General features: G+C 34.3%; 1 protein-coding gene across 1 annotated transcript; it reads left to right on the forward strand.

Annotated features, from left to right (window-relative positions):
- Positions 1-6,359: 6,359 nt before the first annotated feature.
- Positions 6,360-24,932, forward strand: HSD17B13 (hydroxysteroid 17-beta dehydrogenase 13). The gene is made up of 7 exons (XM_074273906.1): positions 6,360-7,223; positions 13,174-13,281; positions 15,497-15,628; positions 15,782-15,888; positions 17,902-18,039; positions 20,193-20,309; positions 23,453-24,932. Exons 1-7 carry the CDS (start codon positions 7,014-7,016, stop codon positions 23,541-23,543), a joined length of 903 nt encoding a protein of 300 aa, XP_074130007.1. The 5' UTR covers positions 6,360-7,013; the 3' UTR covers positions 23,544-24,932.
- Positions 24,933-25,822: the final 890 nt, after the last annotated feature.

Below are 25,822 nucleotides of genomic sequence, written 5' to 3' on the forward strand. Positions count from 1 at the left end.
TGGAGACTATTAGATTCACCTCCTTGATTTTATGGATAAACTGAGGCACATAGCAGGTAAGTGGTACTTTAAATCAGTTAGAAAGTATTTGAAGCAGAATTTGATCTCAGATCTTCCTGACTTACATCTTCACCTGCATACTAGCCATTTAGAAGTATCCACTTCTGTCCAAAGCAGAATACATTTTGTTTCCTGCCTTATCCTTCAGTCTTCCAGTTTTCCCTATTCACTATCAAATGCTGACATTGTTCCAGGCTCCTAACCTAGATGTCATCCTCAACTCCTCACTCAAACTCAATTATTCAATCATTTGTCAAATCTTATCATTCCTACCTTCAGACTATCTCTTATCTACACTCCTTTCTCTAACATTGTAACTACCCAATTCAGGCCCTCATCACCTTACACTTACATTATTGCAATAGTCTACTTGTTGATCTCCTGGCTTCAAGTCTCCCCACTCCTATCCATCCTCCATTCATCTATCAAATTCATCTTTCTAAAGTGGAGGTCTGATTATATCATCACTTTATTCAGTCAACTCCAGTGGCTCCCTTTTACCTCTGGGATCAAATATAAAATCCTCAGTTTGACTTTAAAAATCCTTTATGATTTGGCCACTTCTGCCCTTCCAATATTCCTATATCTTATTGACCTTGTACTCTAATGCAATGACAAGTCTCCTTACTGTTCCTTCAATAAGCACTTCCATCTTCTGACTGAACATTTTCATAGGCTGTCCTCCATGCTTGGAACACTCTCACTCTTCATCTCCACCTCCCAACTTGCCAGGACTCCTTCAAGTTCCAGCCAAAATCCCACCTTCTATAGGAAGCCTTTCCCAATTCACCTTTAGTGTCTTCCCTTATGATCATTTAATTTATCTATGTATTTGGTTTGCTTATACACAGTTATTTGTGTGTTGTCTCCTTTATTAAACTATGAGCTTCTTGAGCTCCCTTGAGGAACTGATTTTTTTTTACCCTTTTTTATCCCTAATGCTTAGCACACTGGAACATAGTGGTGCTTAATAAATGCTAGTTGACTGTACCCTCTGTGCCATTTAGCTTTCTCATAATCATATCTGGTCTTGATCACATAAACCAGAAGTGTCAAACTTTTGAACCACATATAACTGCAAAACTCAAGACTTAAATTGTAAATGGGAAATGCTTAACAAAAATACCAACCAACATAATGTTAATTTGTAATTTTCTGAGTCATTATGCTACCTGCAAGGTTCAGTTTTCTATTTGAGTTTGATGTGTCACTGACATAAATCATTGTCTAGATTCAAAAGTCCATCTGTATCCAGCAAATGAGCTCTTTTTTTTTTTTTTTTTTTTTTTTTAAACCTCTTTAGTTAACTCCATCATTTTCTTGTTCACCAAGGAATCCAATTAATTCTCCCAGGAGCAATAAGTGCAATATGTTGTCCTAGTATGTCTCAGTTACTCTCTGGTGCTATTTTGTATACAATCTTTCAGCTACTTGCTATGAGATAGTTTCCATTGGTCCACTATCATGTATTTTTCCTGAATACCAAAATTTCATAGGAAGACCTTACTTAAGTTCTTGTCAGCAAATTCAACCAGTGTGCTGTCACTTTCTTGTTACATTATGCTTTGTTTCTATCAGAGCATTTCTGAGAGATTATATCTAAGTGATAGGATTCCTTTATCAATCCTCAGACAAAGTATACATACAAATGAATCTATGTCTTAGATTCCAAAGCACATATTAGTGGACAACCATGGTTCCTGTCCAAATATCAGTGAATTAAATCTGTGATATAATTGTGTGCAGACGATAGGATTGCTGCAAGAAATACTTCACTGGGCTCAGAAACATGTCCCCCAATATGTATCTTGCTGAAGTATTGTAGAGCTAGAAATAGAAGCCATACAGTGAAAAATATTTCTCCTTCAATACCTTAACAACCATAGAAGCATTCTCATTCTTGGTTGGGTGGTGATATTGTTCACTCATTTCAGTCATATCCAATTCTGATCCCATTTGGGATTTTCTTGATAAAGATGATAGAGTGGTTTGCTATTTCTTTCTCCAGGTCATTTTACAGATGAGGAAACTGAGGCAAACAGGATTAAGTGACTTACCCGTGATCACACAGCTGGTAAGTATCTGAAACCAGATTTGAATGCAGGATGATGAGTCTTTCGGTCCAAACCCAGATCTCTCTACACTCTTGATGGTTGGGTAGGATTTGACATACCAGATGAATTACTGTGGATATGTCATCATTAGGATAATGCTCATGATTTACCTTCCTCCTGCCAGTGATTAAACTTTATAAATACATATTCTTCAATGGTTCACTAGCACTTATACTCTCCAAATCATGCTAACATGAGTTAGGAGCAGTTTACTTTCAACCCTTTGAGCATGGGTCTTACATTCTACCATCTTAGGCCAGTAAAATCTAATTTTAATAAATTCATATGCTTTCTCTTGACCCAAGTGTTCAAAGTCATATCTTGATTTCATGATGATAGAACATAATGCTCTGGAGTAGAACTAACCCTTTCCTGATACTATGTTTAAGATCAGTGACAGTCCAGTATAGTAATCCATCACACAGTTCCAGGTTCTGCCATTTTCTAAACAGTTAAATTCTCTCTGCAAAACAAAACTTGTGTTCCACAATTTCACATCCTCCCTTTATCACTCCTCATCACTTTTTTTCATCTTATTGCTTCTGCTACCAGCTATCCAAAGAGAAGAAGCTGAGATTATTTTTTCAAATCCTAGATTTACTTCTACTGATTATGCTCTTTCTAGTGGACACTAAATTTTCAGCTGCATTTTCATATGATAGAGGCCTACCTCCTTATTTGTAATATATCATTTTTTTTCCTTTCAATGGGTATTCACACTCATGTGGTCATGGTAAAGGGCATCTGCAATAGTGCAGACTGAACTCATATTGACTAATGTTGTTTCTCATCTTTAGCAAACAGCATCCAACAGCACTGGACAAAACACAACAGTGGGTCTTTTCATACTTGAAATCTGATTCTATTTAATATAGTCTTTTAATTTATTGAATTACTATCCTCTTCAAAGCCAAGAATTTTAATTTGTATACAATATAACAGGCCTCACTTCCTGCAACGCTGTTCTAAAACCTTTTAGGCTTATATAAGGTGTAACAAAATGAGCTTGCATGTACTATATCTACATAAGCCAACACAGGTGAATATATGAAGCAACTGACTTCATCCTAGAAGCCTATTCATATTTATCTTCTCAGTAATCTCCAAATAGTATTATAAGGGTCAGGACAGACTGTCTTTCCTCACCTTTGATCTTTCTCAAATATCTACAAGTGAGAATGTCAGAGGTAACATCTGATAAGTAGGATAAGTTAAGTGTTTATATTTTTTCTAGTACATATAACCCAGGTGACATCCTCATCATCACAACTAACAGATAGCAACTACAAAGTGCCAAACACTGTGCAAGGACTTTACAATTATTATTTCATTTGGTTCTCTGGACCAATCCTCAACTACTCCTTCCATTCCTCAAGAATTAGAATCAAGAAAGATAGATTTCTCTGGATCCATTGTCTAGTGGAGGAGCCCCATGGATGCTATCATGGTTTGCTCCAGTCTTTCTGCTGTTTGCTTATTACAGAGAAGGCATGAAGTCTCATCATATCTAGGTATTGAATTCCATATCAATGCCTGAAGTATTCTACTAATATCTTTAATAAGCTGGTGCTGATCCCAAACAAAGCCTACAATCCAGAGGTGTTTGTCAGGTCTGTACATCCCAGAGCTATAATGTTTACCTACTTGCTAAAAATCTATGACTTAACTCAGGAACTGACAAACTCACACCCAGCATACAAAGTGTCCTCCTTCCTCCCCAACAGAGGTCTAATTCCTTGGTAAGCTGTATAGGCATCTTTTACAAATATCTTTCATAAACTGACTAAAATACAATCATTCCCCTACGGCCTAGAAAGACACTACGTGTTTAATCTTCACGACTGTTGTTTCTTGAAGTTTTACTTAACTAGATAGAAAAAAACCAGAAACAGTTCTTTAATGGGCACTTGATAAACCAAGTCTCAATTCACCTCTGAAATACATATCCAGAATTTTAACAGAATATATTTCTATTTATTTGCATATACCTTCCTTCTGTTAATCTAACATTAGAAGTTAATAATATTAGTTCACATTTATGTAGTTATTTACATACATTATCTCATTAGGACTGTAACCACTGTTCCCATAATCTTTTGTTATTCCAGACATTACTGTAATTTCACTTTGTAATTAATTTTTTGGTGAGCCCTCACCTTTGACTCTGAATGACTAAATATGGTCTATCACCTTTTTTTTTCTCTCAAAAGAAGTTTTAAAGCCATTCAGAGCCAGTTTTCTCCTTCATAGACCTTCTGGCATCTTCTCAGATTTTTATTTTGCATCCCTTAGTCTTATCCATTCTGTCTTCTATCCCCTTAAAGTTGACTCAGTGAATTGAAAGATTCTTCTTGTCAAGCAGACCTTTACTCACTGTGATCTGTCAGTGCCCCCTTTTACCACCTTCACCTCTTCTTTGATAAAGCTTATATAACATATGTAACTCTCTCTCTATGTGTGTGTGTTACATATATAACACATATAACATGTAACACAAAGAGTGCATCTTCTATTCATGCTTCTAAATATTAATGAAATGGACAGAAGTTCAATTTAACCTTGAAATCATCATTGTGATTTTAGACCAAGTATGAGATTGAATGCTGGTCCTATGGCTTTCTATTCACCTACTTCATTTTCCCACATAAAGCCCTGCCACTGATATGTTTCTCTATTATGTCCTAGCCAGGTCTAAAGGTTTCTCCCCAAAAAAGTGTGGCAATTCCTTTGGGCAAACTTCTTAGCTTGGGATAGTGAAATGTAAAATCTGGTGTGAATACAGTCTAATGTCCATATCTAATTGAAGTTATTAGTGTATATTGTCATCAAATTCCACTGAAGCAGGTATTTTAATCTATCTGAGAAATTGTTCTCTTCTCAAAAAGACTTTGAAACTTAATTCATATTACTAGCCGATCTTTTTTATTTTTTCTACCTCTTTTCCAGAGATTAGAGTTAAATTAGATAAAAGTTTAATTCAATAACCTGAGTTAAATTCCTAATAATTTTAATCATTCCTTCAACAGTGCTTTACTACATCATTTAGCTTAGATGTTTGACAAATTTCAAATATAAAATGTTGTAAACAGGTGTATGTGCCTAAAACAGTAGGTGCTTAATAAAGGTTTATTAATTGATTTATTGTAGTAGAGTTCAGGACTTAGAGCCAGGAAGACCCAGGTTCAAACTTCATCTTTAATACTTATTAATTTTTAAATCATGGACATGAGACACTTCTTTAGCCTCAGTTTCCTCATCTTTAAAATGATGATAACAATACCTATCATATAAGACTGTTGTAAAAGTCCAATGATGAAATTATGTGTAAAGTTTTGCAAATTTTAAAGCATTATGTAAACATTTTTTTACTCAACAACGTACAGATTCAAATGATATTCAATAAACATTACAAAAATGATTTCTGAGCAAATTAAATTATGTTGATATAAGTAAGTCAAAACAAACTTTCTCCCTTTTAGAATTTCGGTGTGTTTTAAAGAACATAAATCAAAATGAATAACCATTAAGATGTTCTTTTTTTTGAATTCAGAAAGATGAGTTTTTCTTTTTATTTGTTTTTTTATTAAAGTTTTTTATTTTCAAAACATATGCATGAATAATTTTTCAACATTAACCCTTACAAAATCTTGTGTTCCAGTTTTCCCTCCCTTTCCTTCACTCCCTCCCCTAGATGGCAATATATGTGAAACTTGGTAGAAATATAGAATAACCATTAAGTTAATAAAGATTGTCTACAGAATTAGAGATTGTCTACAGAATTAGACTAAACTCTGAAGTTCTGCAGATTTATGAGAACAATTTCTATTTAATAGCTATTCATGACCTGATTTTTCTTTTTGGATGTCAGATGTTCACAAATCTACGCCTTATCACCAAAAAGTTATAAACTGGATTATTCTTATTTTCAATAAGGCCCCCAAATTCTCCCCTTATTAAGCTTTATATTTCTTAATGCATAAATCAATTGTTTAAAACTTATATTTTAAATAAATAATCAGACAGTTGTTGCTTATAAACTATATGGTCTAGTTTCTCTATATAATGAGATGTGAACTTTGAAAACATGTCATGGAAATAACCATCAAATAATCAAATAAATAAGTTTCATTTGTAAAACTTTAAAATTGAAGTCCAAAAACTTTTTTTTTCTTTAAAATTCCTTTGAAAGTATTTTTCTATTTCTTTCCTTTAATTCAAATATTCATTTTTGTGTAAAAAAAGAAAGTCATTGCCCATGAACTTATGTGCTATTTCTAAGAGTCACTCCAGATCTAATTCTCTGGTTAGGCCAAGCACTTTAGAATAGATCTAAAAGGATTTAAATGAGAAAAGAGGAGAGGATTCTTCCAACTCACCCTTCTGTGAAGGTGCCTATTAGCATGTGTTTCTGGAATTTTTCAGTGATATTGACTTTTTTCCTCCCCCCAAAAAATTTGTCCTATGGAATGAGCAATTGAAGAAATATAAACTATCAATAAAATCTTGTTGTTGTTTTTAATATAAAGGGTTTTTGTCTTTGTTTTTTTAAGAGCTGTTCTACAAACAAATGCTATGAATAGCTTAACGCCTCCTCACCTCTTGTGCTAGGCTTCTGTCAGCAGCTGGCATCACTTCAAATGAGTCTATTGCAGGAGAATCAACAGAACATGAGGAGAAAGCCTGCCCTTGTAGCCTTGCTTATCAACCTCCAGCTCTCTTTAATAGCTGGGACACAGCTAAACTCTAGAGCTCTGACCTCCTTGACACTTACCATTCCATACTGTAGTTCCCTCCACTGAAGGAAAAAATTTGGTTAGGAGAGACACTGTGGCTGAAACAATGAACATCATCACAGAACTCTTCATGCTTCTGGCCATTATCATATACTCCTACCTGGAGGCCTTGGTGAGGCTGTTTATTCCAGTGAAAAGAAAGGCTGTCAGTGGAGAGATTGTCTTAATTACTGGCGCTGGACATGGAATTGGGAGACTCACTGCCTATGAATTCGCCAAACACAAAAGCAAACTGGTCCTATGGGATATTAATAAGGTAACGGAATACATTTTTATTTCTTTCAACTTCTCAACTTGTGTAGACCAGAGGAAAACAATGCTGAATTTAGAGGCAAGAGAATTTGGGTTTGAATCCAATTTCAGATATTTATTTCCTACATTATCCTTTGTGGTCCTTAAACCTTTTTCAACCTCAATTTCCTCATCTGTAAAATGAGGATAATATCTGCATCATTTATATTACATGACTATTGGGAGGATAAAGGACAAGACTATATTTGTCAAGGGCTTTATACTTCTTAAAATGCAATGTAACAGTCAACAGTTGCTCTACCAACTGAGCACCCTTTAAAGAAACTAAGAAGGAGTTTTAGCTTCTTTTTTTGCATTCTCAGTTTTAAAATTTGGAGAAACATCTTTAGAAATAAACTCTCTGGAGCCATATTCTTCCCTTACATATGATATCTTAGAGCTTTAGAGTTCTATGTGAGATCCTCACCAGGATCCCTGAGCTTCCCTTTCACAGAACACAAGATGTGAAGAAATCCAGTTCATTCCACTGTCAGCAGTGAGCCTCAGAAGGAGAGACAAAAAAAAACAAGGGATAATGCCACCACCCTTATAATATTCTCATTTCTGTGGAGAATTTTCAGTTACCAATGTTGGATTTTACTTACCATTCATACTGTTAGATTCACAGTCTTTCTTCTAATCATGTCTTTATGGTACTTACCTTGTCTTCTGGTCTTAAAAAAAGAGACACTTTATACTTCCTAGCTGTATGACAAGTCACTTAACCCCAATTGCCTCAGGAAAAAGAAAAGAAAAGAAAAGAAAAAAAAACAATTGCAACTGAGCAATGTTGTAAGAAAGATCAATTATGAAAGACTATTACCTTGAACAATACAATGATCCAAGACGATTCTAAAAGACTCATAATGAAAAAATGGTAACTACTTCCAGAGAGAGAACCATGATTTCTGAGTGCTAACTGAAATATGATATTTCACCTTTTTTTTTTTGCTTTTTTTTTTTTTTTTTAGAGGCTGGGAGGGAACAATTATATGCCAAAGATGGAAATATTTTACATGATTTCTCATTTATAAGTGACATTATTTAGTTTGCCTTCTCAGTGATTGGGGGAGGGTGAGGAGAGGTAGAGAATTTGAAACTCAAAATTTAAAAAGAAAAGGATACTAAAAATAAAATGAAATTTAAATAAATTTGCAGCTGAAGCTGAGAAACATTATTCTAATCATATAGCCTTCATAGAATTCTGTGACATGAAAAAGAAACTGCACCTCATTTAAATTTTCTAATAACAATTCTTTCACTCTCTCAGACACTGATAGAACTCCCATAAAAAGCTCTTTTATTTTTAAAAAATAGATTCTTCTTAGCACATTAACTTTTCATGGATTTTTTCTTTTCTTTTTAATTTACCAAATGAATATTTTTTAAAAAGCATTCCTACAGTGAAGTCATGAAATAGAAGTTTATTTTTATAGGTATCCAAAGAAGTTAACAAAGAACTTCTTTTAAAATTGAGAAACTTAATTTCAATTGGAAAAAATTTAGTTTTTTATATAGCCATATTTTCTTAATATTCCATATTTCTTTTTCTTTTGTAGACTAGAGCCTCTTTATTCCCCAAACAGAGATGCATGAAATTAAACATAGTAACCAAACATTTATTAACATATTATAAATTTCAGGAAAAAATCATAGAATATGCTAGAGGAGTCAGATTTCCTTAAATCAATTGAATTTTCATTATAAATTATCTTGTTAAACTAAATATCCCTCTCATTATACAATTTATGTAATGGGAAGTTGGCAGAATCTTAATACAATCTCTTCAGCACTATCTTATTATTTCCTATGTCAACAATACCTTAAAATCTTTCCCCATTTGTACCCAGAAACCCAGGTGTGGACAAATAACCTAGTTCTCATATTTCAGTATTGGGTTTTTTTTTGTTTTTTTTTTTTTAAGTAAGAAATAAAGCTTGGCTATAGTAAGCAGCAATAAACAAAAGTATCATTAATTCCAACAAAAATAATCCTTCCCCAAGGTCAAGTTTGCCCAAACATAGGCAAGGTAAATATACAGTTCATTTACCTTCTAATATGTTCCTTGATTCTCTTAATTTCATGTTAAACAAAAGAGAGAAGACAGAGGAAAAAATTCAGAATCTACAAACCACATCCTTTAACCCCCATCTGCCAATTGCCAACCTCACTGTCCAATCCCCACCCCAATACCACGACCACCACCCTTGCCCTACCTAGCCAAGGCAGACGTTTCTGTTCTCTTTAAACTTTTCTTAGTATTTGTTTAGAAAAAAGGACCTGCAACTAGATGATTGTATGTATTTTTCAAGCATATGGCAAATCAGAAAGGAATATTTTCTTGTTGATATATAGTTAACACTCATTCTCTTTACATGTATATCCTAAAGTAATAGAATCTTCAAAGAAGTTACTCTAGTTTTGGTTTTATGAAATCAGTCCTCTTCCAACCAATAAGAACAGTCTCCAAGATAAGGCATATTATCAGTTAACAACTGTTAGATCCTTATTCAACATGCTTTAATAAATATTAAAATGATTACCTGGAATCTCTGTCCTCAAGAAACTTAAGAAGACAACAATATAAAAACCAAAAAATTGTGTAGATCTGAGGTGTTTAGCTGTGTGTGTGTGTGTGTGTGTGTGTAGAAAGAGATATAGTCACAGAGAGAATCAAGCAAAAAGAGAAAGATGGGGAATAAAGAGGTAAAGAGAATAAGAAAGAATGAGAATGGGAAAACATGGTTCTATCCATGAAAAACAGTTACTACAAACTAATCTCCAAGATATCTAGCCAGATATGTCTTTTTAGGAAACTAAGATTTAGTTGAATTGTACCAGATTGTGTAGTTAGCTTCCTATCTGGAGAACAAAAAAAATAAAAGGATCTCATAAAATCCCTCTGATCCCTGGGAGTCTATGATTTACAATTTGGGACAATGGCTGACTCTGACATTTTGCAGTTCTGGGAGATGTTGTTTGAGTTTCCATTGCACCTGGTTTCTTTACTCCTACAGCTTGAAGGCCATCTTCTCATTTTGCTTTTGGGGATACAAATTGTTGCCTTGGAAAAGCAATGTGAGAAGGGTAATAAATATAACACAGAAAGAATAGTCAAGGTTGAAGATAAACTTGACCTTTCAAGTAAAACCAACATCACATTTCACAATCCTCTACTCAGTCTGCAGGTCTATTTTATGTTTGAATGACTATTTTGTAATTCTAGAGGGAGTTTTCATAATGAAAGCTTAGGTTCATCTTAATAATTGATTATTAATATAGGGGTAAAATGACTTGAGATTTTCTCCCACCCTCCCTATTCCCAATAGAGATGAACTTGTTGAAGTAAATGTGTTGGGGATCCAGGCTATGGTATGAGAGGTAAGGCGCGAGTCTTAAGAAAGAATTCACTCTGTGGCAAATACATAAGAAAGTTTATTTCTAGCTGTGCTAGCTGGATAAAACATCAGCCCTGAAGTCAGGAGGATCTGAGTATAGATGTAAATGTAGTAAATGTTCTATCAATGTTAATTATTATTATCATATTAGTAGCCTCTGTTTTCATGTCACATTCATTTCTGTGCATATTCTTTCTTCCCACTTCTCTAGTCAATAAGCAATCTTTGTAAGTGTTAAGTGTCTGAGACCAGATTTGAACTCAGGTCCTCCTGAATGCAAGGCTGGTGCTCTATCTACTATGCCACCTAGCAGCCCTGAATTCAGGAGGACCTGAGTTCAAATCTGGTCTCAGACACTTAACACTTCCTAGCTGGGTGACCCTGGGCAAGTCACTTAACCCCAGCCTCAGGGGGGGGAAAAAAAAAGAAAGAAAGAAAGAAAAAGAAAAAAGTGCCAAAAGGACATTCTTTAAAGTTATTGGTAAAAACTATACAAACTGATCTAGAATGACATAAACAGTCCCAGGAAATAATAACTCTAATAATATACATAGGACAAAATTAATTTCAACAGTTTTTCTTTTTAAAATTTTATGCTCTTTGTTACAAAGATTAACATTGATAGAACATTTACTAGTATAAGGAACTGTGCTAAGCCCTTTTACAATTATCTTACTTGATTCTCAATACAGGTAGGTGCAATTATTATCCCTGCTTTATAGATGAGGCAACTTGGGCAAATAGAGGTTGTGATTTGCCCAGTATCATACAGCTAGTTAGATTTGAAATTCAGGTCTTCTTAATTCCAGACCCAACACTATATCCACTACCCATTCAACTAGCTATCTTCAGCATGAATTTAAATAGAAAGTTATAGAAAAAACAAAATAAATTCATATATGAATGATGTATAAAGAGTATAATAGCTGTGAGTGAAGATTCTAGACCAACATTTCCTGAACTAATTTGACCATGGAAAATCAATCAAGTGATTCATAAGTGTTTATTAATTACCTACTATGCTTTAGGCACTTTGCTAAATGCTGAAGGTACAAAAAGGGGCAAAACAGAGGCCCTCTCCTTAAGGAGCTTACAATCTAATGGGGAAGATGATATGTAAGCAAATATAAGCAAAACAAACTATATACAGGATAAATAGGAAATAACAGAGGGAAGGCACTAAAATTAAGTGGGGTGGAGAAGGCTTCCTGAAGAGGACAGCGTTTTAGTTGGGGCTTAAAAGAAGCCAGGGACATCAGTAGTCAGAACAGAGGAGGTATACTAGCCATGGAACACAGCCAAAGAAAATGCCTTGAGATGAGAGATAGGGCACCTGTTTATAGAACAGCCAGGAGGCCAGTCTCACTGAATCAAAGAGAATATGTGGGAGATAATGGCACCTATAAAAGAAAGCTTTTTTCAAGGAGTTTAGCTACAAGGAACAAAAGAGATAAAGGACATTTGCAGAGATAACACAGATCAAGTAAGGGGTTTTGAGGATAGGGGAGATCATAAGCATCTTTGTAGGCAGAAGGAAATGAACCAGCCAATGTGGAGCTATAGAAAATAAAATGAGTGGAGAAAATAGAGAGGGAAAACCTGTTCTCTGTTGTTTCCAGAATAAAATTTACACTCTTCAGCCTGATTTTTAAAGCTTTACAGAATCAGACTTCCACATTTGTAAACTGATTTTGTATCTCCTTCACCAACTCTACATTTTAGACAAATTTGATGACTGCATGTTCTCCCAGTTTTGACAACATATCTCTCATTTCTGTGCTTTCACACAGGCAAATCCCACATTACACAGGCATATTCCAATACCTGCAATTCATTAAGTCTTTAACTTAGTCTCATCTCTCTTTAAGATTCAGCACTGGACCTTGGAATCATGAAGACCTAATGCAGCCTCACATGCTAAGTAATTTTCTTCTCCCCCCTGCCCCCCCAAAAAGAATAAATAAATTAAAGGGTTCTACATTAGAATTATGGGCAAGTAGGTTGTGTAGTGGATAGAGCACCAAGCTGGGTATCTGGAAGAATCATCTTCCTGAGTTCAAATCTGGCCTTAGAGACTAAGTAGCTGTGTAATCCTGGGTAAGTCACTTTACTCTTTTTGTCTCAGTTTCTTCATCAACAAACATGAGAATTACTGTTGTATGCAAAAGACTAAGGATCCAGGAAGATGGCACTCTCTGAAGTTTTATCCCTCTTTATTTTTAACTCCTAAGTCTATCCATCACATTTTACCTTCTATCTAGGTGCTGCAGTAGAAAGAGAACTGAATCTGGATACAGGAAGACCTGAGTTCAAAACTAACCTCAGACTCCTAGTAGTTTGTGTGATGCTGGGCAAATCACTTAACTTTGGTTTGTCTGTTTCCTCAATGGTAAAATGAGCACCTTATCTCATATGGTTATTGTGAGGATAAAATAAGATTAATAAGATTATGTTTGTAAAGTATGGCTATATAAGTGCTTATTACTTTCCCCCTTCCATCTCATTTTCTGTTTGCAGCATGGTATTGAAGAAACAGCTGCTAAATGCAGAAAACTAGGAGCCTCAACTCATGCTTTTGTGGTTGACTGCAGTAAAAAAGAGGAAATTTATAGCATGATAGACAAGGTAAGGACTAAGTACATCTTTGCACAAATTCTTAATGGATCAATTACAGGGGATCCAGGAGACATAAAAGGACTGATCTTAAAAAAAAAAAAAACTCTTTCAAGGCCTTTTTTTTCCCCCCCATTATTCTTAACCTTGAAATCATGTTCTATAATAGGATTTTCTCCTTAGCTACATATCTTATCCAAACATTCTTGTTTTGTTTTGTTGTATTTTTATTGGAGCTGTGATTTTCATGGGCATGAGGAGAATGAGGAAACTCTATCTATTAATGCAGTTATTCTTCTAGATTTTAGGGAATTTCCTGGTGCATCAAAAGGTCAAGAAATTTGCCAGTCAGGTAGAGGCAGCTCAAAAATACACATGCACACTCTCACATTCACACATATACTCATATATACAATCTAACACATCTGATCTGGCTCTCACTACTGACCTTTAATATGCACAAGAGCTTGATGAAGATAAAATATATTCCAACAAAAACAGAATCTCTCTCTTTTTTTTTTAATTGGATCCATTAGTTTTTTTTTGTTGTTGTTTTGTTTTGTTTTTTAGGAACTCCTATTTTGCATTGTATTGACTGGGATAAACTATTTAGGCTTAGAGTCAGAAAGACCATTATTGGTATGTTTTCAGAGTGAACTTTATTTACAACTTTAAAACTGGCAAATAATACAAATCAGATTTATTTATTTATTGACTGTCTAGATTTGAGAAAATGAAAGAGAAAATGCTAATAATGCAGGTTATACATAAAAGTGAGTCTTATGTACATTGTGGGGAGAAGGGAGCTGGTTGTTAAATATTTACTAGCCTATCCCTACCTAACTTTGATTCTTTCCTCAAACACTTACTAATTGGTAACCCTGGACAAGTCACTTAACCTACTCAGTCTTTACTCAAGACTTTTACTTCAGTTTACTCAACTGAAAAATGAGGATATTAATAGGACCTACTTCACAGAGCTGTTATGAGGATCATAAGAAATAATATGTAAATTCCTTTGGAAGTTTAAAGCACTATGTAATATTGTCTACAGATAGAGATTGGACCTTTAATTTCACTCATATAGGGAACTTGTGGAAGAGGAAATTACCTTGTCAAATGTGAGTCAAAGTACTTTATCCACAATTTATTATCTTAGAGCATTATCTAATATAGTGAAACTAAATGACTTGCCCAGAATGTTTTAGGTAGGATTTGAACCCAGGTCTCTCTAGCTTCAAGTTAGTTTTCTAGCCATTATAAGATACTGTGATAACATTACCATTAATGACATAATATTTTTCATGTCTACTATTCTATTAAAAAAAAAGCTCTTTTGAACTTTGGTGATAAGTATTTTATAAAATAAATTTGGATAGATATAATACTGTTATAGTAATAAGCTCATTTTTAAGTATAAAGGCAATATAATGACATGGTTCCTTTCTTTGTATCATGAAGAAATTTCTTTTCAATGAAAAGTTTTAAGTTCAACCAAAATTCTTTCAGGCCCCCAGTTAGGAAAGTTATTTAGACAGAAGATGGATTTTCTGCCTTAATTCTATTTAAATCTTTCTCTTACAAATCTCTGCTCTCTTTGTGATTAAGTTAAAATTCAAATTGCTGAGCAGTGTATGTGGATAAACAGGCATTGAGTATATAACTTTAAGAATAGAGAAGACCTTTTCCCTTAGTCCATTAAAAGCTGGTGGCTTCAGCCTGAGTCTTCTGCTCCCTATAGAGTCTTTTATACATCTTCCTTATAGTTCCCAATTTGTTGTTTCTGGGGTACATCATTCTATCTTCTAGCTCCGTGGCTTTGTCTGGACTAATTCTTATATATCCCCTCCTTATTTCAACCCCATTGCTTTCTTAAGTTCCTTCAAGGTCCATATTAACTGTCACCTCTTATCCTATTTTCCCCATCCAAATAAATTTCTGTTGTTTCCCTTCAAGCTTCTTGAAGGCAGGGATTAATTTTTTCCTTTGTATTTCCAATACCTGGTATAATACCTGGCAGACAGTAGAAATTAAATAATCTATGAATGAATGTTTGCATTAATATACTTCATGCTTATGTTGGGTGGGGGTGGGGTGAGAGTGAAAGGGGGCAGAGGAGGTACTTCTTCAAAATGTAAACTGAAGAAATAATTTAGTCCTTGTTTACCTCTACCTGAAACCTTCAAGATGTTGTGACAATATTAATCTGTTTTTTAAATTTTAAAAGATAAAGAAGGAAGTTGGCGATGTGACCATCGTAGTAAATAATGCTGGAGCAGTTTATCCAGCAGATCTTCTGAGTACCAAAGATGAGGAAATTACCAAAACATTTGAAGTCAACATCCTTGGTCACTTCTGGGTAAGCACAAACCACCAATCTGGGCCTGTGAAAGTTTACTTCATTTATGTTGACATCTTTCTTTGCTAAGATTGACTGGACTATCCAAAGAATAAAATAAAAACCTGTATTGAAAGTAATTTCTCTGTCTCTCCCTATTGCACTATTATTAAGATTATTAAAGCACTCCTGCCTCCCATGATGAAGAAAAACCATGGTCATATCATCACTGTGGCATCCATATGTGGTCATGGAGTGATTCCTTATCTTATCCCTTATTGGTATGTATTGATTTCTATGAAGGTACTTTCCTACTTTCTTATTTTGAAGGATTCTTCCATCTTCTTCCTAGTAATTTCAGAACTCTAGAGCAAATACAGTTTGTAATGTCTTTACTTGAACCAGAAAAGATATTTTTATGCATATTTGGACTACTTTTAGATTTGGAAATAGTATAGACTTGAATTGCAGGTCAGAGATAACCATAAGAAAATCAACAATGCTCTTTGAACTATATTCTCCATAAAATAAAGATCAACAGAAGCAGAAATAGGCCACTATCACATGTACATACATGTGATAGCCTCAGGGTCAGTGCCTAGCCATTGTGGAAATGTCTTACATCAGAATATTTGTGTTTGTACTTATATCACGAGATTTTTAAATGACTTGGTGTGTGAACAGTTGTTTATTTTTCTGTCGTCTCTTTACACAGTAATGTTAAGCCAGGTAGACATTAGACCAACAAACATGTTACCAGTGCCTAACTGTGGAAGAAAACGTTGAAAATCAGCTTATAGTACCATGCCACTTGTATGAAACTCCACATTGTAAATTCTGTCAAAAGTTACATCAATTTCTTCCCTCTGCCTTATACCAATAATAATAAATAGCATCAGCTTATCGACATTTTGACAAGATTTTTACTCACTTGCATTATGTTGTGATAATGGAAGTATATGTCAGTGACTTTGTAAGGACCTGCAATAGGGGTGCTTGGCTTCATACTCTTGGCTATTTTCTGTGCTCTCCCTGATAATGTAGATATTCCCAAAGAAAGAGGAAGAGACTGTGCAGGCAAAAGGAATATGTGCATGTGGTTAAGTTCAAGCTCCTTTCTCCCTTTAAGACATATATATAAAAATTATACAACTTAAAACATGCTACTATTTCAATATTTGAAAAAAATCCAAACTTATAGGAATCTCCTCTCTTCTCCTCTAAAGAACAACTCATTCTTATGCAGAACTTTAAAGCCTGTAATACATTTTCCTCACAACATTGTGAAATAAGTAATATATGTAATATCATCTATACTTTGCACTTGAGGAAATTGAATCTTAAAGAACCTCAGAGATCTTCAGAACTAGATCTGATTTTAGGTCCAATATTTTAGCCACTTTCCCTTATCACCTGTGATAGAAGCAGCTAATGTTTTTCTTTTTATTATTTTCTTAAAGGGGTTTATGTATTACAGAATAGTAAAAACAAAATTAAGAAGTTGAAGTGCAAATGGTAAAAGGAAAATGTACACCAACTATAGAGCTAAAAGACCTCTAAAAGCTAGAGACCATCTAATCCCAATTCTTTATTTTCTATATGAAGAGATTTTCCTGAGGCCACCCAGCTACTAAATCAGGACCCAGGATTGAAACTAAGATCCGCTGACTCCAAAGCCAGGATACTTTTCAGTATATAGTACATGTATTTCAGGAGAACAATTGTCTTCATAGCTTTTTTGCATTGTTTATTTTTTTTCCTACGTAAGAGAAAATAACTAAAGCTACAGAGACTGGATTCATAGACCTTGTGAAGACAATTTGCTACTGACTAAAAATTGTTATAGTTGAGATTTTTTCCCCCCCCTGAGACTGGGGTTAAGTGACTCACCCAGGATCACACAGTAGGAAGTGTTAAGTGTCTGAGGTCACATTTGAACTCGGGTCCTCCTGAATTCAGGGCTGGTGCTCTATCCACTGCGCCACCTAGCTGCCCCCATAGTTGAGATTTTTTTAAAAATCACTTAAACCTGTGAATAATGGTCATGATTTTTCCCTGGGAAATCACCAATTTAAAATTTTTCTTTTATATATGCACTCTATTTAAGCATGTAAGGGATCTAAATTAAGTTGATTTTTTTTTCATAACTTAAGAAAATTCAATGTAGAAGAATTTGTTAAGTTGGATAGCATATTCTATTCATTTTCCATTCAAACACTTTACACTATAGAACTCTGATAAGAAAAGAACCTCATACTTTCTATTGATGATAATTATTCATAAATCTTTTGTAGTTCCAGTAAATTTGCTGCTGTTGGGTTTCACAGAGCCCTAACATCAGAACTTGCTGCCATGGGAAAAAATGGTATCAAGACCTCTTGTCTTTGTCCTGTTTTTGTGAATACTGGATTTACCAAGAATCCAAGCACAAGGTAAGGATGACAGATGAGTATGACATAGGGCCTAAGAATTCTGGTTTTCATGCGGATCAAAGCTGAGAGGACCATTAAGACTGGAGGAAAAAAATACAGTTTTAACTAGCATTCTGACTAGATTGTCTTTGTGACTTCTAAGTAAGGGACAGAATTGGCTCTTTGGTACTAGCTCCTCATTTCCCCCTGCAGAAGAAACGGGAAGAATCCAGTACATTGTCTACCTCTGCCCATAGGACTGAGTCAGAGATGCCACTCTCTCTTCCTTTCCTCCTCTTTCTCAGAGGTGGAGACTGCCCCATCTGCTCAAAGCAGCATGAGCTACAAGGGAACAAAGAGATTTTGTCAGAATTTTTGCTGGAAACATGTCCCAGATTCACAAAGATCTTTTCCCCTGCTTACTTGGAAAGTTTACAAAATATGGACTGTTTATCATTAACTGAGCAATTAATAATGAAATACTTATAAGTAAAATGATGAATAATAAAAAGTTTAGAGGTTAGGTAGAAATATCTTCTAACCACTGGACAAACACTGGGATGAATCTCCCTGCATCATCTTACAACTGCAAAAATCTCCATTAGGCAGTATCCTTCTTCTTACCTTAAGACTATTTCATAAAATGCAAACAAATAATATTCAGGTTCAACTACAGATATTTGTGAAAAATAAACTTTAAAAAAAAAACATAAAACAATGTAAATATGAAAGAATAGTAAAGCAAAGTAAGAAACAAATCAGAAATGAGTACCAAATACAGCCAGCTCTGGAATAAGAGGAAAGATAAAAGAGCAGTTGTTAAGAGATAATAGATTACGTGTTTTTCTGGAGTAGAACTATCCCTGAGGCTAGCTTAAGTCTCTGGCCTGGGCTACACATTGAAAAATTGACCCTAAAAGGTCCCTTTCTGCAGCTGGACAGCTTCACAACTTCCTCCATCTGTCTAAACTGTTATTTTCAAATTCCCAACTGTGTGGCCTTAACATTCAGTTTCATAATGAATCTTCAGAATTTTAGATGAAAAACTCAAACAAAATGCTTTCCAGGCCCTGTGCATTTCTTACTTTCCCTTTAAAGAAAATCAGCTTCTCTCTTGCATCAAAAGTTTGAGCTTCCAGTTTGTAAAGTTCCAAAAAGTGTAACCCTTGGCCCTTCTGATAAAAGTAGTGGTAAGAAGCTAGAGTGAGCAGGAGTGAGCAATCAGCTACTAATGAATTAAGGAAAATGTGGTCCTGTATATCCATGGCAATATTCAGCTTCCATAAATAGCAAATTATCCTCACCAAATGTCTGACAAGCAATTGTAGGATTCAAATTCCTCTATTAATACTATCAACTCAACTCCCTAAGAATAAGGATGTCTATATAATGGTAGACCCAATGACCACTTAAGTTTCTTTCACCTCTAAAATTCTGTGGTTCTATGGATCATTTCACTTTCAGTACTGATAACTATAAAGACTTACTGATAAGATACAAGCTCTGTAAGGGAAATAACTATTTCATTTTTGTCTGGTCTCATGTCACCCATCACAGTGCCTACCACATAGTATGAAGTTTAAAATATTGGTTGATTGAATTGAAAGGGAATCATTGTCCTGAAGGCCTTTATAATGAAAATATTTCCAAAAGAAATAATAAATTAAGTCCTTTATACTTTCCCATATTTATGTTAAGGTTTTTTCTATAGCTTACTGAAAGTCTAGAATCAAAACAGAGAAGACCTCAGAAATCCTCTATTCTGATATGTGGGCCAAGAAGCAACAGTTAGAACTGAACAGGAAACAGCTGCTTGGTTTAAAATTGGAAGAGGAGTGCAACAAGGTTATATATTATCACCTTTTTTAGTTAACTTATATGTAAAATACATCATGCCAGGCTGTATGAAGCAAAACACATGTTTGCATTATGATTAACTTCACAATGGTCTACCCTTTGGCTAAATCTTATCTTCTAGGGCAAAGCAGAACAAGTCTAATTCTTTTCATATTTTTTTCATATAAAAGAGTAAGCACATAGAAACAAATTGTGGTCCTTGTACAGTTGGGACACGAAGCAAACTCTTAATGTTAAAAATAAATAAATAAGAGAGCTTATTTGCATAAGGTTTTCTCTGATTTCTGTTTTAACCAATAAAAGTCCATTTTTTAAAGGTTATGGCCTGTTTTGGAGACAGATGATGTTGTGAGGAAACTAATGGATGGCATTCTAACTGACAAGAAAATGATTTTTGTTCCATCATATTTGAATCTCTGTTTGGTATTGGAAAAGTAAGTATGGTAGAATATATACTTTATTATTATTATTATTATTATTTTGGAGGGAGGGAAGCAATTGGGGTTAAGTGAATAGCCCAAGGTCACACAGCTGGTAAGTGCTGAGGCCAGATTTGAACTCAGGCCCTCCTAACTCCAGGGCCAGTGCTCTATAATATAGACTTTAGAAACAAGTCACCATTACTGTACAACTATGCATATTGTCAAAGATGTACTCTAGTCCTAGGGGGAAATAATCTGTGGCCATAATCCTTTCATGAGAATGGTAATGATTCCTTTCTATCATTAGCATCCACTCTCACCTGAGTCATCTAGTCAGACAACAAGTGTTTAAGTCTTTATACCACACAGTGCTAAGTACCAGGGATACAAAGAAAGGAAAAAGCACAGTCCCTGCTTCCAAGGAGCTCACATTCTAATGGGGGAAACAACATGCAAATAACAAGATATAGATAGTCTTGGGGGATGCCATTAGCAGCTGGAGGAATCAGAAAAGACTTTCCATGCATGGAAAACATCTAGTTCAAAAGCTTAGAAATGAAAAATGGAAAGCTATGTGGAAAAAACTACAAGTAAGCTGGTAGAGATAGAGCTATCACCCAGCATGTATTTATTAAGTGCCTACTATGTTCCAGACACTGTGCTAGGTCTGAAAATATAAGCATAAGAAACTGCAATACATAATACTTTATACTTTCTAAGGAGGAAGATAAGAACTTATATATATATATATAACTTCTTATCTTATATACATATATATATATATATATATATATATGTGGCATAAATGTAAGGTGAATACAAAATAGTTCATTGGTTTGGGAGAGAGAATACTGGCAGTCAAGGAGATCAGGAAAAGTTTCACATAGAAGAGAGTGTTCAAATATCATCTTAAAGAAAACGAGACTCTGTGAGATAGAGGTAAGGAAGGAAGGCATTCCAAGCATGTGGGGCAGCCAGTGCAAAAGCATGGAGATGGAAGATGTAATTCCATGTATGAGAAACAAAGACATGGACAATTTGGCAGGATCACAGAGTGTGGAAAAGGGAGTCTAGTAATTCCAATGAGCCTGGAAATATCATAGGAAGAGAAAGGGTCAGATTATGTAGGACTTTAAATACCAAACAGAGAACTTTGCATTTGATCCTAAAAGTAATAGGGGGCACTGGAGTTTATTGAGCTGGGGAATGACATGGGCAGGCTAATGCTTTAAGAAAATCAGGTCAAAATTTGAAAAGACATCATGTATATTTGCTATCTCTAAGAATGAGACCAAGGATTCAGCTAGACCAAAACTATGAACCAGACAAGAAGGGAAGGTAATCAATGGATGCTAGTAAGCCACAATAAAAATCTGAATAGTATGTTTATTTCATATAGATGGAGTGAATCTTCAAGAAGAAGAGATTTGTTGAGTGATACTGGCAAGGGAGAATCTCTAAGGCAAAGACAGTATCAATACTATGTAGAAGATCTTAAAGAGGCAGACATTCAGTTCAGAGACAAATAAATGCAGATTAAGGCCCACAAGCTAGGGACAGAAAGTAAAAAGATTTACTTGTAAAATAATTTCTCTGTTATGCTCTTGAATTGGTATAATTATGGTTTGTTTGTGGTTTTTTTCAAGCAAGAAAACTTCAGTTTAACAGGAAAATACTGGATTCTAATATATTTATTCCCATTTGATAACTTAGACAAATAAAGAATGTAGTTAGACAATTTTATTAAACCACCCCCATTAGCTGCACTTGGAAAAGTGTGACTTTGGCCAAATTATTTGGGTTTGTTTCCTTGTATATAAAGTGGAGGATTGGAATAGGATTAGACTCAATGAACCTTCCACTACAGGAAAATACTCAACAAAAAAACATTTAGAGCTGATATTCTATAGCATAAATAAATGTTTTCTTTCTTGAGTTTTAAGCCACGATGAAAAGAAACCATGGTATCCAAAGTGATAATTTAACCCTATACCTAAGTTTTATACTTATTTTACATCTTATTATTATATCACATATATAACATATATGATGTACATTATATATATAACATACATATATTATGCATGATATTAATATTTTACATATATATAAAACCTTGTGTTTCATAGTCTAAAATATACCCATCTTTGCCAAATGCTAGAGATGCAAAGAACACAAAAATAATAACCAAATATTTCCAGGTATCTCCTTTATGATTATTCAAAGGAAAGTCAGATTGGCCTTTTCCACTACTAATTAAAGTGAAGTTTCTCTCTTTCTCAAGTGCAGATGTCTATTTAAATAAGGCATTCACTCTGCCATATATGTTTAGTTCCCATTGAGGTTTTAACAAGCACATACAATTCGGTCATTAGAAACACAGTGGAATAGCCATTGAAATATTACAAACTATCACAAAATAGGGAAATGTTTATTTTCAGAATCAAATGCTACATGTTGATTTTTATTTTTAAGCATTTTTGATATTCCAAGTTTTCTTTTGTGGTTTATTCTGATATAACCATCTTGTTTACTCTGTAGACTTTCCCTGACTAATGAAGGAAGTTATTTTTAACTTTGATTCACATCTAATAATCATGTTTTTTTCTTTCTTTTTTGACTAATGGAATAAAACAAGCATTTTCATAACATAGTACAATAAAAAAGACAATTGCACATCTACTGCAAATCTACTATGCACAATTTTCAACAAAGCTGAATATGCTGTTTAGTTGGTATCTGAAAGTCTTCTAAAATATAGGACTGACATTGGAGATTTTGAACATAAATATCAAAAGAAATGGGGGAAGTAAGACCATTAATGTTTTCTTTCCCAGTCGAATACAATCTTCTTTAGGGTAGAAAGTATTTCATTTTGGGTTTTTTATATCTCCAACATCTAGCACAGCACCAAAAATAAGTAGGTGATTAATAAATGCTTGTTGATTAACTGATTAATCAAGAAAAGGAACCAAATCCAAACTAGGAAATCATCAGAAAAAAAAAAAATTGACAGTGAAAAAACTATTGGCAGGGCAACTAATCCTTAGTTTAATATTCTGTGTATCTATTATTTTTACCCATTTCATATTGTCCTATTGTCTGTATTCTCAAACAATGTTAATTTGAAAAGCTTTCATTTTTTTTCCCCACAGATTTCTTCCTGAGCGTGCATTAGCAGCGATAAACCGTGTACAAAACATTCAATTTGAAGCAGTGGTTAGCTACAAACACAAAAAAAATTAAGACACTGAATTCAAGTAGCTGTATATGCTTTCCAGCAATAAATCTTAGGAAGTTTTATAAAAATAGAAGAATAATGAGTGATTATGCATATAGGATTGCTATCTTTATCCTTATTTTTGAGATAAAATCTAAGGTTTCAAAATTTTATTACTTTTCTATTTCATGCAACCATTTTTATTCTACTTTTGTCCTTTTCATACCACAGTGAACAAAGATAATTTTTCTGTTAAGTCTCACAAAAGGATTGTAGAATTAGAGTGGGAAAGTCTTTGAAGGTCACAGTCCAATCCCCATTTGAAATATGAAGAAAGTGAGTCTCAGGAATATTAGGTGATTTGTCACATAGAAAGATCTTCAGAAGTAGGATTTGAACCCAGTTCCTAAATAGCCAAGGTTCTTTCCACCATATCAGCTGCCTCCCAATGAGTTGTATAATATAGACAAAATGTCAAGTTCTCATCTCTGATGGGCTGTAGTTTCCTCTAAAAGACTAAATGATCTCCCAGGACATTTCCTGCTCTAATTCTATGATTCCATTATTGAGTACTGGAAATCTTAAATGAAGTTTAAACAGGCCAGCAGACCATAAAAGGCACAGCTCTTAAATAAATAAGTTTTGCAGTTAGAAAACCTTAATTTGTTAGTATGATGTCACCTTTCTCAGGTGATATTGTTTTTATCTTCTCCCTCCCACATGATTCAGTTGAAATCAGAATACCTCACCTCACCCTCTCTGTGACATTTTACTATCCAAGATCTCTATCTTACACACCAAAGTCATCCTGCCTCTATTACTCTCCTTCCCTTCTACTTCCATAAATCCCTTGATCTCAGAAAAGAGGGGAGAGAATCAATCATAAAAGCATCATTTAATTTGGAAATCTAACCCCAACATAGCTTCTTTATTTAGACAATCAAGGTTCCTCTCTAATTCTACTCCCAGGAATATTTAGTCACAACAAATATTTGAGAATGAAAGCTGGCCCAAGAAAATGAATCAGAATTCTTAACTCTCTTACAATATATCTGGGAAGTGTTACCTTGAGGGAATTAAAAACAAAAACAAAAAAAAATTGTAGACCAAAGTACAATATATGTCTTAATCAAACTCTTATTCCTAATTATTTCCTTTCAAAAGAGTTATGTTTTTGTAAGCAGCTAAGAGGCATAGTGCCAGTCAGAAGTCAGACTGATTTTCCTGAGTTCAAATCTGTGTGACCCAAGGCAAGTCGTGTTTACCTCAGTTACCTCATCTGTAAAACGATCTGGAGAAAGAAATGGAAAACCACTCCAGTATCTTTGCCAAAAGCAACAACAACAAAAAACAAATAAGATCAAAAAAAGTCAGACAAAAAGACCAAACAACAAATGTTTTTGTGCCATGTATCAAATATCTATTACATAACTTTATATTTTAAAAAAGATACTATCTTTTAATAAATGTTGTTTTCTATTGTATTTTCCAAAAAGTATATATGAGTATCAACAATAAAAGAAAAATTTATATTCTATATACTCATCATTCTTTCACAAGTTTGCTCTCTATAAGGACCTAGGTGGGTAAAATGAAGAGTCTCAGAGGGTGGGAAATCATGGATGCAGGGCACAAAAGAAATACAGCAGTCAAACACCACACAGCAAGAAGTGTTTTATATGAATGGTTACAGCTCCCAGATGTATGTGCAAGTACAAATTCCAGCTATGGTGTGTGCATACCCTAAGCTCAGAGTTGTGGGTTTCTCTTCTTTCATCTGATTGTTATTCCTAGACAGATTGACTGGGAACAATGAGAAAGGGAGACCTTACAAATGGATGGTCTGTATTTCAATTCCCTTATCAACTACTAGGAGATTGTGATTAAGGAAGTTAATTAAATTGATTACATTCAGGAGAATCTTGCAGATCTTGTCTAAATGAAGCTAGCTGACTTCACTTATTAGGCACATAGGAACATCAAATTACATAGGCAGGACAACCAGGAGTCTATAACATGACTTCTGTCATCCAGGGCCTAGCAATATGTCATTCCTCACAAGAAAGTTCATCACTATGTTCTTCTGAACATTATACGTTAACGTTGCATATCAACATTATAACAAATATTTTAGCTGACATTAATTGAGCCCTGGATTTGGTACATCACATTGTGGTGGGTTTTATTGAATATATTCTTTTTTATTATTAAAGCTTTTTATTTTTCAAAGCATATGCTTGGACAATACTTCAACATTAGCTCTTCCAAAACCTTGTGTTCCAATTTTCCCTCCCCTCCCCCACTC

Source organism: Sminthopsis crassicaudata, chromosome 6 (assembly GCF_048593235.1).
Source record: "Sminthopsis crassicaudata isolate SCR6 chromosome 6, ASM4859323v1, whole genome shotgun sequence".
In the NCBI taxonomy this organism is placed as follows: domain Eukaryota; kingdom Metazoa; phylum Chordata; class Mammalia; order Dasyuromorphia; family Dasyuridae; genus Sminthopsis; species Sminthopsis crassicaudata.

Bases quoted from the DNA above. Each gene is read 5' to 3' on its own strand.
- HSD17B13 (XM_074273906.1), top strand. From the start codon at position 7,014: ATGAACATCATCACAGAACTCTTCATGCTTCTGGCCATTATCATATAC. The intron at 7,224-13,173 runs GTAACGGAATAC...TTCTGTTTGCAG, and splicing joins TCCTATGGGATATTAATAAG to CATGGTATTGAAGAAACAGC. The intron at 15,629-15,781 runs GTAAGCACAAAC...ACTATTATTAAG, and splicing joins ACATCCTTGGTCACTTCTGG to ATTATTAAAGCACTCCTGCC.